This window comes from Penicillium angulare (assembly GCF_028827245.1).
Source record: "Penicillium angulare strain IBT 27051 chromosome Unknown utg000001l_segment0_segment0, whole genome shotgun sequence".
Classification (NCBI taxonomy): domain Eukaryota; kingdom Fungi; phylum Ascomycota; class Eurotiomycetes; order Eurotiales; family Aspergillaceae; genus Penicillium; species Penicillium angulare.
The window spans coordinates 2,782,747-2,795,984 of record NW_026623160.1 but is presented as its reverse complement, the minus strand read 5'-3'; the positions used below and the strand labels follow the sequence as shown (position 1 = coordinate 2,795,984).

The 13,238-nt window shown below is 48.1% G+C and overlaps 7 protein-coding genes across 7 annotated transcripts; 3 read left to right on the top strand and 4 right to left on the bottom strand.

Moving 5' to 3' along the window:
• Nucleotides 1–291: 291 nt before the first annotated feature.
• N7478_000992 (Cytochrome P450 61) lies at nucleotides 292–1,302 on the top strand (the record flags this gene model as incomplete). The annotated part of the gene is made up of 1 exon (XM_056917207.1): nucleotides 292–1,302. One exon carries the CDS (start codon nucleotides 292–294, stop codon nucleotides 1,300–1,302), a length of 1,011 nt encoding a protein of 336 aa, XP_056785087.1.
• Nucleotides 1,303–1,784: 482 nt separating this feature from the next.
• On the top strand, nucleotides 1,785–3,317 carry N7478_000991 (SNG1 family protein; the record flags this gene model as incomplete). The annotated part of the gene is made up of 1 exon (XM_056917206.1): nucleotides 1,785–3,317. The coding sequence occupies one exon, from the start codon at nucleotides 1,785–1,787 to the stop codon at nucleotides 3,315–3,317; it is 1,533 nt and encodes a 510-aa protein (XP_056785086.1).
• Nucleotides 3,318–4,856: 1,539 nt separating this feature from the next.
• N7478_000990 (uncharacterized protein) lies at nucleotides 4,857–5,090 on the bottom strand (the record flags this gene model as incomplete). The annotated part of the gene is made up of 1 exon (XM_056917205.1): nucleotides 4,857–5,090. The coding sequence occupies one exon, from the start codon at nucleotides 5,088–5,090 to the stop codon at nucleotides 4,857–4,859; it is 234 nt and encodes a 77-aa protein (XP_056785085.1).
• Nucleotide 5,091: 1 nt separating this feature from the next.
• Nucleotides 5,092–7,595, top strand: tktA (transketolase tktA; the record flags this gene model as incomplete). Its single annotated transcript, XM_056917204.1, has 6 exons — nucleotides 5,092–5,145; nucleotides 5,297–5,439; nucleotides 5,551–5,635; nucleotides 5,700–5,994; nucleotides 6,062–7,425; nucleotides 7,482–7,595. 6 exons carry the CDS (start codon nucleotides 5,092–5,094, stop codon nucleotides 7,593–7,595), a joined length of 2,055 nt encoding a protein of 684 aa, XP_056785084.1.
• A 205-nt stretch (nucleotides 7,596–7,800) lies between these two features.
• Nucleotides 7,801–8,850, bottom strand: N7478_000988 (Dehydrogenase multihelical; the record flags this gene model as incomplete). Its single annotated transcript, XM_056917203.1, has 1 exon — nucleotides 7,801–8,850. One exon carries the CDS (start codon nucleotides 8,848–8,850, stop codon nucleotides 7,801–7,803), a length of 1,050 nt encoding a protein of 349 aa, XP_056785083.1.
• A 1,848-nt stretch (nucleotides 8,851–10,698) lies between these two features.
• N7478_000987 (spermidine synthase) lies at nucleotides 10,699–11,835 on the bottom strand (the record flags this gene model as incomplete). The annotated part of the gene is made up of 3 exons (XM_056917202.1): nucleotides 10,699–10,979; nucleotides 11,101–11,667; nucleotides 11,805–11,835. 3 exons carry the CDS (start codon nucleotides 11,833–11,835, stop codon nucleotides 10,699–10,701), a joined length of 879 nt encoding a protein of 292 aa, XP_056785082.1.
• A 659-nt stretch (nucleotides 11,836–12,494) lies between these two features.
• N7478_000986 (ubiquinol--cytochrome-c reductase subunit 8) lies at nucleotides 12,495–13,176 on the bottom strand (the record flags this gene model as incomplete). The annotated part of the gene is made up of 4 exons (XM_056917201.1): nucleotides 12,495–12,552; nucleotides 12,614–12,791; nucleotides 12,956–12,981; nucleotides 13,142–13,176. The coding sequence occupies 4 exons, from the start codon at nucleotides 13,174–13,176 to the stop codon at nucleotides 12,495–12,497; spliced, it is 297 nt and encodes a 98-aa protein (XP_056785081.1).
• Between the last annotated feature and the right edge of the window lie 62 nt (nucleotides 13,177–13,238).

Here is a 13,238-nt window from a genome sequence, read left to right as displayed (position 1 = left end):
CTTGCCAGATTTGTCGTTCTTGCCTCCGACCGAGATATCGCACACAAAGTATTCAAGTCGCCCGCCTACGCCGAACCCTGCATCGTCCCTCTTGCGAAAGATATTTTGGGTCACAAATCATGGGTTTTTCTTCAAGGCAAAACTCACGCCGAGTATCGCAGAGGATTAACCCCTCTCTTCACAAACAGAGCATTGGCTACTTACCTTCCCATCCAAGAGAAAGTATTCACAGATTACTTTAACAAATTTGTCTCTCTTAGCAAGAAAAATGAAGGGAAACCGACCGCATTTATGTCCATGTTTCGTGAAATAAACTGTGCGATCTCATGTCGTACTTTCTTCGGAGACTACATATCCCAAGACGCAGTTAAAAGGATTGCTGATGACTTTTATCTCGCAACCGCCGCACTCGAATTAGTCAACGTCCCTCTATCAATCTATATTCCATTCACGAAGCCGTGGCGTGGGAAGCGCACAGCAGATGCCGTGCATGTCGAATTCGCCAAATGTGCAGCTAAGTGCAAGGCCAATATGGCGGCTGGGGCTACGCCCACTTGTATCGTCGATCACTGGGTTCTCCACATGATAGAATCTAAACGATACCATGAAAAGATTGCCGCGGGAGAGACAGATGTGGAGAAACCAACTAATCTGATCCGAGAGTTCACAAATGAGGAGATTGGAGAAACACTATTTACTTTCCTCTTCGCATCCCAAGATGCTTCAAGCAGTGCCACGACCTGGCTATTCCAGATCCTCGCACAGCGCCCAGACGTCCTCGATAGATTGCGAGCGGAGAATATAGCTGCACGAGGCGGCGACAAAACCAAAACTTGTGATCTCGCCATGCTAGAATCCCTAACATATACCAACGCCGTCATTAAGGAGTTGCTTCGACACAGACCTCCCGTCATCTTCGTTCCATATCTAGCCAAGAAAGATTTCCCCGTCACGCCGAATTACACTGTCCCCAAAGGATCAATGGTCATTCCCTCTTGTTATCCCGCTCTACATGATCCTGAAGCATATCCCGAGCCAGACGTGTTCAATCCCGACCGGTGGATCACGGGCGACGCTGAATCTAAGACTAAAAACTGGCTTGTTTTTGGGGCTGGTCCACATGATTGTCTTGCTAGAAGATATGTACCATTGTCGATGGCAGCTATGATTGGGAAGGCCTCTTTGGAACTTGACTGGGAGCACCACGCTACAGAGCAATCGGAGGAGATCCGTGTGTTTGCGACTCTTTTCCCAATGGTAAGTCCTCTCTCGCTCTCGGGCTTTGCTCTTCCCGAGCTTTGATCTTCAACGTAATACATTTCTGAGAATAATGTACTGACTATCGGCAAAATCGGCATAGGATGGGGCTCAGTTGGTTTTTACAAAACGATCGTAAATGAGCCATTCACTTTTCATTGCTAAGCAGCAGGATTTTCGGTGTATGAATTTTCGGTATATGAAATTCTGTGGCGCTTTTTTTTTGTTTTGTATTTTACATAATTTAATATTTTTCATGATTTTGTTTAGAAGCAATCTGTTGCATTCTAACCCTCAGCATTCCTCACCAGATCCGGGCGCTTTTTTTTTCTCTGCCTCATCGTATCCGAACGCCATCTTATTTTGCGGATCAATCGGCCCGGTTCCCGTGCTGACGAGAACATTTATTCTTCAGTTGTCAGCATTAGATTCTCTCGAGGCATCATAAAGAGAGGGGTGATCATTCCAAGCACACGCAATAGATCCTATCGACGTCCTAGCGGATCGCCGATCTCGTCACGAGCCTAATGGGGTTCTATCCGCGATCTCGGCAAGAACGGCTGAGCATCAATGATCCGTCTGTTCGCCCATTTCGATTGGCTGTCCTCAAAGCTGCAGCTCTCAATCTTCTTATTCTCCAGATTCTGTTTCTGGGCCTGTTCTGTTATCTTTTTGGATCTTTGTTTCAACAATCCACACATATTCATAATATCAATGTTCTTTTCATTGATTATGACGGTGGCGCTATAGGTACCGCAGTTCGCAATGCGTATCAGAAGCTCCAAAGCTCGGGTTTCCCCACTCTGATTGAGCATTCTTCAACTGAATATCCCCAACCAGAGCTTGCTGTGGATGCCGTTTGCAATATAAAATACTGGGCGGCACTTTATACTACTTCTAATGCGTCGAACGTGTTAGATGCAGCACTGACGGGTGGGTCAGCTGCCTCATCATATAACCCAAGTGAAGTTCTCACTATGGTCTGGAACGAAGCACGATATCCAACTGTTGTTGACTCTGCTGTCTCTCTGAGCTTGACCGAGCTTTCCGAAGCTGCAAGGGTTTCTTTCATGGAGACGGGTGGAAAGCAGTTAATTCAGACGCTGAACACATCTGATTCCGCGGCCATCTCAGTCTTCTCGGACCCTTGGACTTTGGCATCCATTAACGTCCAGCCAACGAAACAAGGCTCCCGCTTAATCTACAACACATTGGTAGTGATCTTAATTTTGATCCAAGAATTCTTCTACCTTGGATTCGTCAATGGGCTTTACCAGCAATTCCACCTTTACACATCTGTATCACCACATCGAATTGTCATTGTCCGCCAATTAATCTCAGCCTCATACACATTCGTTGGATCTTTATGTACCGCGGGTGCAATTTGGGCCTTCCGATACGGCTGGGACGTGAATGGAATCCAGTTCGTGCTCACCTGGATGGTACTATGGCTCTTTGCTCATTTGAATTTTCTCACTCTTGACGTCTTCACTATATGGCTCCCACCTCAATTTGTGCCCATGGCACTCATATCCTGGGTTGTGCTCAACGTCACTTCCATTTTACTACCATTTGAATTGTCACCTGGATTTTACAAGGTTGGATACGTTATGCCAGCACATAGTGTCTTTCAAGTCCTCGTTGACATCTGGTCTGGTGGATGCAATCCACAACTGAATTATGCTCTACCTGTGATGTTCGCGGTGGAGGTTAGCAGTCTCATTCTGAGCTCCATTGGCGTGTATCGACGCGCTCATTATGCGACAATCAAAAAGGAGTCAGATGAGAAATCAGCTCAAGAACGCATCGAGGCTGCTATTGCAGAGAAATTAAATCAGATGGCAATCAGGGATGGGAATGGAGAGGCTGATATTCCGGACGGCGAATCTGAGGCGCCGGTGGCTCTTGAAAGGCGTGGGACGATGGCGACTTTAGAAGACCAGGAAGAACTGGCTGGTATTGTCCGGCGGGAATTATCACGGCCGCCGGAAAATCAAGAAAGAAGATTCAGTCTTCGTGAAAATACTGGGCCGTCGTTCTATTTACCGTTTCGGCAATGATCGGGTAATAACCATCCGGGCCGTGGAGTGGGCTTGACTTAAATATGAAAATCTCTTATACTTCCTTAGAAGATAGTACGGGGACCACTTGTTTATACTAGTAATGTCTATTTCCCTCATTGTTTTCTATTTGTTCAAAGCTTTTACTCTTTACAGCCAAACAAAGTAATACATCGGCGGAACCTGCCATAGGAAATACTCTCCTCATATCACCAATCAAGTACTGTAGATCCGACATAGGGCTAGCGGAAGAAATTCCTCCGTAGATTTAATGACCCACTTATGGGGAGTTGCCTATTTGGGAACATTCAAAACCCGACAATTCTATAAATCCGCCACTTTAACCGTGGCGGATATGCTTCATACATTGAATAGTGTGGGGGCGATGGGAAGATAAAAAGAAGATCGCCAATGAAGATTGGACATAGTGGGGTGTGATCCGACACCGCTGGTCAAACGTATGTCCCTGCATCTATCCCAGCAATATCTCTCGAGGTACACAGGAGTGGATTAGAACTTCTACTACTCGGGTGTATCTTTTAGATTTGACCCTTGCAGGACTACCGATTCAAGTCATAGTCAAGTCTTAATTGTACACAGAGCACTGGGGCAGCTTCGATTACACTACAGTCAAAAATTTCATAAGCAACAGAGTAAAAATCTCACGGAGTATAGAGCCCCGGGATACTACTACTAACACGATCCTTGATATAGCTACGGAGCACAGTGCACCTAAAGGTTCCATAGTATGTATTAGACTGAGTCAGCCGCGGCTAGGGTGTTCCCATCTAGCACACCGGGCGCAAGAAGCGCCGACACTTCTCACCATGTAGAGTTTTGAGGATTAATAGATTTTTCTTCCCTGTTCGTGTTTCTTATTTCGTGTGGTGTAGATCGGTTCATCACCAAATCGGATTAGCCTAATTGAGACAAGCCGACATCTGGACGGTACTTATGCAGGATTCCGTAATCCCATGACCACCATCAGTATTGGGGTTGATAATCCCGTGAATCTATGCAAGCCGAGAAGCATACCCGCTTTTTGCCTCGAGGGAAATTGAATAAAAAATATGGGGACGGCTAATTTCTAATTTCTGCTGAGACCGGAGCAGCGTCCTCCGATCGGTTCCCGGTGTAGACCCTGTGGACGCTATATGGCCAACGGTTGGGACAATCCCGTCATAGAGACCTTTTGTTGGATCTTGTGATTTGCATGGTATTTTTTTTCCCGTGTTATTGTCGTAAATTGAAGGAAGAGGGGGGATACATATGCAGTAATTCCAAGGTTTCTTAGGTTGTAGAGTTTAATATACGATTGGAATTGAACTTGGCTCGTGCATTTGATGCTGCCCCTCGATGAGTCAGCCACTGTAGTATCCCAGCTGTCGCTCAAGGTTCTAGCTAGAGTCGAGCAGCCTTGGAAAATCAGCATAAAACAGGAGTTTGGTGATGCTATGGGCGTGGTCTAGACTAGAAGAGGAGAAGGCACTGTAAATAGTGTCCTTCATTGGCCGTGCGCACGTAGATTTTCCCCGGGTGTTATTCTAGCTGCGCATCGCCGCGAGCATCCAAGAGCGCCCGGACTGCAGCGGCGGTTGCCCCACCACAGACATCATACCCCCCACCAACAAATACGTCCCCCTCCTCCTCTTCCCTTTTCCCTTTCCCTCCTTCCCTTCCCATCTTTCCTAATCTATCTTGAAAGAGTAGGTTGCTTGGATTCTGCCATTCGCATTCATCAATTACTAATTGTACCCTCTCAGAATCTGCCATCATGGGTTACACTGATCTGGACAAGTTGGCCATTAACACCATCCGTGTTCTCGCGGTACGTTCTGCTTACGATCGTGAGCTCTGGATGTTCTCCAAGGCCTCAATTGAGAAGCGCAGCTTTCAATTTTTCGAGTCCGGCGAGAATAGACAGTGTCGCGACACAGTTCTTTGGAATAGATCAATCTTGCTAATATTGCGCCGTATAGGTTGATGCCACCTCCAAGGCTAACTCCGGTCACCCCGGTGCCCCTATGGGTATGGCCCCTGTGGCTCACGTTCTGTTCAACAACTTCATGAACTTCAACCCCAAGAACCCTGACTGGGCTAACCGTGATCGTTTCGTTCTCTCGTATGTCTTTCCGATGAGTACCTTCTCTTTAGAATGCATATTTCTCGCCTTCAGTGGCAAGCTACTCCTCAATTGAGCAGTCGCAGTTTGCTAACCACGATCATCAATTAGCAACGGCCACGGTTGCATGCTCCAGTATGCTCTGCTGCACCTTTTCGGCTACAAGCTCACTCTTGATGACTTGAAGAACTTCCGTGTAAGTTTCGTTTGCAGGATGCGACCAAGTAAAAACTTCGCGATCGCCTGCTGATCTCCTGTAGCAACTTGACAGCATCACACCCGGTCACCCCGAGGCTCACGATACCCCCGGTATTGAGGTCACCACTGGTCCTCTGGGTCAAGGTTTCTCTAACGCCGTCGGTCTGGCCATTGCCCAGGCTCACTCCGGTGGTGTCTTCAACAAGCCCGGCTTCGAGCTGTTCAACAACTACACCTACACCTTCTTCGGTGATGGCTGTGCTATGGAGGGTATTGCCAGTGAGGCTGCCTCCATGGCTGGTCACTTGAAGCTTGGCAACCTGATTGCCATCTACGACGACAACCACATTTCCATCGGTAAATTTGCCCCATTGATCCCCCCACAATCGAACGAGAATATGGTGATGCTAATTCCTGATATTAGATGGTGACACCAAGTGTGCCTTCACTGAGGACGTTATGAAGCGTTTCGAGTCATACGGCTGGCACACCGAGTGGGTCAAGGACGGTGACAACGACCTTGCCGCTATTGACGCTGCTATCCGCAAGTGTCAGGCTGTCACTGACAAGCCCTCCGTCATCAAGCTGACCACCACCATTGGTTTCGGCTCCAAGCTGGCTGGTACCGGCGGTGTCCACGGAAACCCTCTTAAGGCTGACGATGCTCAGCAAGTCAAGGCTCAGTTCGGCTTCAACCCCGAGGAGAGCTTCGCCGTTCCCCAGCAGGTCTACGACCTCTACAACAAGCACGCCGCTGACGGTGCTGCTAAGGAGCAGGAGTGGAACCAGCTCTTCCAGAAGTACCAGCAGGAGTTCCCCACTGAGGGTGCTGACCTGGCCCGCCGTCTCTCTGGCAAGCTGCCTGAGGGCTGGGAGAAGAGCCTCCCCACCTACAAGTCTACCGACGCTGCCGTCGCCTCCCGTAAGCTGTCCGAGGCCGTCCTGGAGAAGATCCACGATGTCATTCCCGAGCTTCTGTCCGGTTCCGCCGATCTGACTGGCTCCAACAACACCCGCTGGAAGAATGCTGTCGACTTCCAGCCTCCTCAGTACGGTATTGGTGAGTGGTCCGGCCGCTACCTCCGCTACGGTGTCCGTGAGCACGCCATGGCTGCTGTTATGAACGGTCTGGCCGCTTACGGTACCGTCATCCCCGCTGGTGGTACTTTCCTGAACTTCGTTTCTTACGCCGCCGGTGCCCTGCGTCTGTCCGCCCTGTCCCGCGTCCGTGTCATCCACATCGCTACCCACGACTCCATTGGTCTGGGTGAGGACGGTCCTACTCACCAGCCTATTGAGACTCTGGCTCACTTCCGTGCTCTGCCTAACTGCATGGTCTGGCGTCCTGCTGACGGTAACGAGACCAGCGCTGCCTACTACTCTGCTCTCACTGCCAAGCACACCCCCTCCATCCTGGCTCTGACCCGCCAGAACCTTCCCCAGCTGGAGAACTCCACCATCGAGCGCGCTCTCAAGGGCGCCTACGTTGCCGTTGAGAACCCCAACGCCGCTGTCACCATCATCTCCACTGGTTCCGAGGTCGGCATCTGTATCGATGCTGCTACCTACCTCCAGGAGAAGCACGGCATTGCTGCTCGCATTGTCTCCGTTCCTTGCTTCGAGGTCTTCGATGCTCAGACCAAGGACTACCGCCTGTCCGTTCTCCCCGACGGCATCCCCGTTCTGTCCGTCGAGGCCCTTACCACCATGGGCTGGGAGCGTTACGCTCACGAGCAGTTCGGTCTTAACCGCTTCGGCGCCTCCGGCCCCTACAAGGAGGTTTACGCCGTAAGTTTCAATCTTAATTATCTTTCATCCTATAAATTCTTTCTAACACGTTCCAGAAATTCGAGTTCACCCCCGAGGGCATCAGCAAGCGCGCTATTGCCACCATCGACTTCTACAAGGGCCACACTGTCCGCTCCCCTGTCAACCGTGCCTTCCAGCAAATCCTGTAAGGAACGTCGATACGCGTCAAAATGTTATGATTTTATAGTTAAGAGGCGACAGCCCTTAGACACAATATTGAAGAATGAAATAGAGCGATGTCCGCCATGTCTAATGATGTTCTCAAAAACAAAGCAAAAAAGAACAAGTAGAAGATCGTAGATGGAGAACCTTCCTTAATTATATAATCTCTCCCTCTGTACTATACAGGTAAAATCACTTCCCCGATTCCTTTTGCAACTGGATAACCCCCCTCAACATCGCCTGTGTCCTCTGTTTCGACTCCACCGAACTAGAAGGGCCATACGCCTCCTCCGCCTGCTGCACAACAGTCCCCCTCCACCCCTCAGCAGGGCCACCATCCCCATCAACCGAAACATCTACTTGTCCCAATTCACCCCAAACAACACTCATAGTAGGCGCCAACTTCTTTAAAAACGCTCCAATACCCCCCTCCCCACCACCAGCATGGTAACTCTCAAAAAGCCCACTACCCGCCCACCTCGGCCCCAAAGAAGCCATCATCAACTCATCCAGATCTCGAACGGAAATCACTCCTTCCCCAACAAGATAACATGCCTCTCGTAATAATGCAAAGGCAAGTCTATTCCCCACGAATCCAGGTACTTCTTTATGCAAGACAACAGGTCGGTAGTACTGTCCTGTAGATGAACCAGCATTCTCATTGTCATTTCCAGATACACTTCCCTTCTTTGGACCAGGACCAGGAACCTCCTTAAAATACCGCTGAACATACTCCACTTCCTCTAATAATGTCTCTGGTCCAGGAACAACTTCAAGAAGAGGCATTAAATGCGGCGGATTAAACGGATGCGCAACAATAAGCCTCTCCCTAATATCAACATCACAAAGCGCACCCTGAGCCGAGGCCGCAATACCAGAGGAACTACTCCATAGTTTTGCAGAGGGGGAGGCAAAACGTGAAACTTCCTTCCAAAGAGCCTGTTTGGAGGCTGTTACTTCGGGAGATTGTTCTTGGATGATTGTTGCGGATTGAACGGCTTGTTGGATTGATTTTGTGAGTGTTAGGCGGTTTGTAGAGAGTAGGTTGTCGATTGTGTTTGTATTCGTATTAGTATTGGTATCGAGGAATACGGGGAGGATTTCGCGGACTTGAGCTTCGATGTCGGGACGTGGATCGTAGAGAGTGACTTTTGTGTCTGGGCGACGGAGGTGAAGGACTGCCATTGAGAGACCGATTGTGCCACCGCCTAGAAGGGCGATGTGGTGATTGTATGTGGACATGGTTCAAAGTAGCTCTTCGATGTGAGAATCAGGTATTTGGACGGGTACCTATGGGTGCTTGTGTTGTAGTTCAGTTAGAAAATGCTGGAGAGTCTTGAGAACTTGAACTTGTAGTGGGGGACATTGGGGTATATGCGGGGAACCCGGAAATTGAAGACCGAGGTATTTAAATGCCAGTGAACCATACGTTGATCCCCCGAGCCATTTCCGAGATTCGTATGATTCATCTCTAGTATATAGGAATTCTATTCCAACCTTGGGATTTCCCAAGTTATCGAGCTAAAGTAATCAAGGGTACATTAATTCAAATTATAGTTGTAGTTTAAGTAGGACAGCCTCACTAAATGCGAGTTTGTTGATCATCTACGATATTCGTAAAGGATTGTTGTTTATGATTGTAAAACACTCATAATATCATGAAATAGCGCTGATGTTGAATCATAGCCAGATCTTGAATGGGACACCTGAGTATAGGTACATATGAAATCTCGAACTTTACTCCAAATCTTTCGCAATACATAACTCGGATGCTAGATCATAACCAGAAGTCGGATAAAACATCTAGATATATAGAATGTCTCTTATGCCATTATAATTTTCCATCGCCTGTAGGCGTCATCCTGCGCGATATAAGGATTAGCCTTTAGTCCAGTGCCGCTAGAATCGGAAACGTTGGGGGGGGGGGACTATCAGACTCATAATAGATCAAGTGATCCAAGTCGAATAGAGTGATTTGAGGAACTCTTTCACCTAGAAAAATAGCTTCTTATAATCCTCTCGATATATAGATATGCAATATTTCATCATAAAGATACCAATTTATCGCAATTATCGGAAGCTCTAGGCCATAACTTTGCAGGTTACACCGATTCTTTCTGTGCATTGAATTTCACATTTTGAGTACACTAGTGGCTTCATGCATTGAAGGGGCTGCAGCAGACAAACAAAACAATAGCGATTGTTGCCTCCAAGGACTAGGCCAATGTTAAACGTGGAGTCTTTGACGTATTTCGCTATAATCGTCTATATTGAAAACAGGGCTGGTAGCCAGGTTGCATGAGCTAGATATGCAGCATCTGTCATCTGTTACACAACATCACTGATACCAATCATACTTTGTTAAGAGCTCACCGTATGTCTCTTTGTAGCTTCAGTTACGTGTCAGCTGTATCCTGGTGCTTAGCGACTATGTACTATAATGGGTACTTAACCGATTCAATCATTTATGCAGTAAGTCCTTCTTGCAAAGCTATCGTTTTTTTTTTGTTATTTCAAAGAGCTCAGTGATGTCATTTCTCTCAGCCACCCTCATCCATTTTATTGGCAATGATAACTTGAATGTCCCAATCTTCCATTTCTGTATGGTGATTGAAATTAGCGTTTTTGTGTCGAAAGTCAATCGTGTATTCTTTGGTTAACTTCAAGTTGAAATTTGTTATGTGTCATATCCACATCTTCCAGAGCATCCTAGAACATTTACGTGGATATTAGGCTATGCCTTAAAGTAGTCGAGTTCTCCTATTCCCATGGGAGAATCAACCAGCTTTCCTCATATATAACTTGAGCTACTTTTTGTTGATGTCCCTCTTTTCAAACGTTTGGCCAATAGCCAATCGCTCCTTATTGATTTACTTGGTTGTACGTCACAACATTACACTCCGGGTGAGAGGGTATCGACAAGTCTCTACGGCAAAGGTTACAAGACACTAAACAACAATACCCAGAACGAGTTTCATTCATCATGATACAATTCATAATCCCTCCAAACTTTTATCATCCCACCGGCTAATGCCATACCTTAAATAAAAGAAAAAAAAAATAGATTCAATCTCTTAAGACTCAATCCATTTAAGCATTAAGAGCCTTGCGAGTAAAGCTGGGGAGCACAAAGCTGGCACGGTGGACGTCCGCGTTGTAGTAGCGGCACAGCTTGTCCTCCTCCTCGCGAGACCAGGAGCGAACGGGCTCACGGACGTTGCGGTTGGCGTCCTTGCAGCAAACCATGAAGCCGATCTGGCCGGAGGGGTAGGTGGGGATGGTGGTGAAAGCGTACTCGGCGACGGGGAAGACCTCACCGCAAGCCTTCTTGAGATCAACAATCAGAGGCAAGTGCAACCATTGGCTCTCAGCTATTAGACAAAAGCACAGTTCCAAACCATACCCGTCAAGCGGGTTGGTTACGGAGTGGTGCAAATAATGTTAGCCTAGTTCTTCAATCCTGTACATAAATCAATAGATAGATCAACATACCTTGGGTGGTGATGACACCGCCCTCGCGCAGGGCACCGTTGAGAAGCTCGAAGTAGGACTTCTTGAAAAGGCTCTCAGCAGGACCCTCGGGGTCAGAGCTGTCAGTGATGATAACATCGAACTCGTTCTTCTTGGCCTTGAGGAACTCGAAGCCGTCACCGATATACTTCTTAGCGTTGGGGTGCTTGAAGCCAATGCTCATGCCACGGAGGTGGGTCTCCGAGACGCGGGGGACAGCCTCGTCGATGTCGCACAGGATGGCCTCCTCAACGGAGGCGTGCTTGACGACCTCACGGAGGACACCACCATCACCGCCACCGATGACGAGAACCTTCTTGGGGTTGGGGTGGGAGTTCATGGCCAGGTGGGTGATCATCTCCTGGTAGGAGAACTCATCGCGCTCGGTACATTGGATGACATTGTCAAGGACGAGGACGTTGCCATAGTCGCTGCTCTCGAAGACCAGAACATCCTGGTACTTGGACTTCTCGTGGTGAAGGACCTGGTTGACCTTAAGGCTCATGGCCTGGCCAGGCCACATGTTGGACTTCTCGGCGAACCAGCCATCTAAAGATTGGTGGGTGGTTAGCGTGGGGAGGGCTTCATGTTGTTCGGACAATTGAGGGGCAAGGTGGGATGGATAGGCATGGTGGGGTATTGTAATTAAGAGGGGAGCTTAGGAGCTGCAGGGACACATAACATACCCTGGATAGTGGGGTGAGTGATCTCGCTCATTTTGAAAGGTGAAGAAGAAAATCGACGGCTTGAGAAATAGAAAGGCCTGAGTGAACGAAGAGGAAGATGGAGGGAACGCAACATTCGAAAAAGAAAAGGAAACGGCGGAAGTTTGACCGTTTTGGGCAAATTTTTACCTGCTACAATTTTCTTAAGTGGGGAACTGACCCTTGGGCTACAGAGGGATCAGCCATTAAGGGAAACTATAAACTACAAGCCAAGATACGAGCCCATCATTATCAGGTAACAGAAATTGTCCAATTGAGTTTGAGCGCTGTTAGTAGCAGTTGAGGGTCTTGGTGGGTGATGGGGTCCTTCAGGCTCCAACTTGGCAGAAGTCCAAGGCGGTAAAGATTAATATATGACCAAGTGTCCATGGGCCAATGGAGATCGCCTAAATGAGGCTGACCCCAGTCAAACACACCACCACAACCCATAGATCTTAAAGGATAGCTCGAATAAGCTATCAGGCGATATAAAAAGATGCGAATTTCCATAATTGAAACATAGGAAAAAACCTCAAATGGTTGATTGCTTTCTAGTTTACTGTACAATTGATACAGCCACGCAGCGCATTCGCGTGTGCACTTCCGGTATAACCCCAAACTTGATAAATGATGAACAAAAACAACACAATTCCTCTTCTAAAGGAACTCTGTTTACTCCTCACCCCCACCCTCGAGAAGGCGGCCGGGCTTGGAGTTCAGGTAATCGTTGCTATAGCAAAACATCATGTCAGTACGGACATCATCCCCCAAGGTTTATGGTTGGATCTTACCGCTCAACAGCCCAGTTCATGGCAGCGTAGGCAATGACGAAAGGAGGAACGACGTAGAGGACCTGGTGACGGAAGCGACGGAAGGTGTTGAAGATGGCGGCGTGGAAAGCACCAGCGAAGGGGCGCTGCTGGTTAGGGGAGAGAGCGTATGTAGCAATGCGCTGGGGGGTAGGGCAACCTGGAAAAATATTTCACATCAGTATGCCGGTTCACTCGTTATGTGTTCTTCTTCGTGTATTGTTCTTCGGTCAATCCGTCTGGACCGTAGTTGTCGGGTGTAGAAGTGATCGTGGATATTTCCGACTTGCGCCTTCGGAAGTTGAAGGTATAGCGTTCACGTACCGAATTTACCCCAGCCACCGGTGTAGCTATAATAACATAGTCAGTATCAAGTTCCAGATTGGTAATTAGAACAATTGAAGCTAGAATAGGGTGCTATCCAATGCACTCCTCGGGTAATCCAATCTCGCGGGTGCGACCGGACTCCCACCCCAGCAACAACAGAAGCCTGGAAAGAGAAAAACTCACTAGCCGTTCTTAGGATCCGCAGCGTGACCACCCATTGTGAAATATGAACAGACGAGAGTTCAAGGTAAAAGGAGAGGGGAGAGAGTGAAGATGTCAG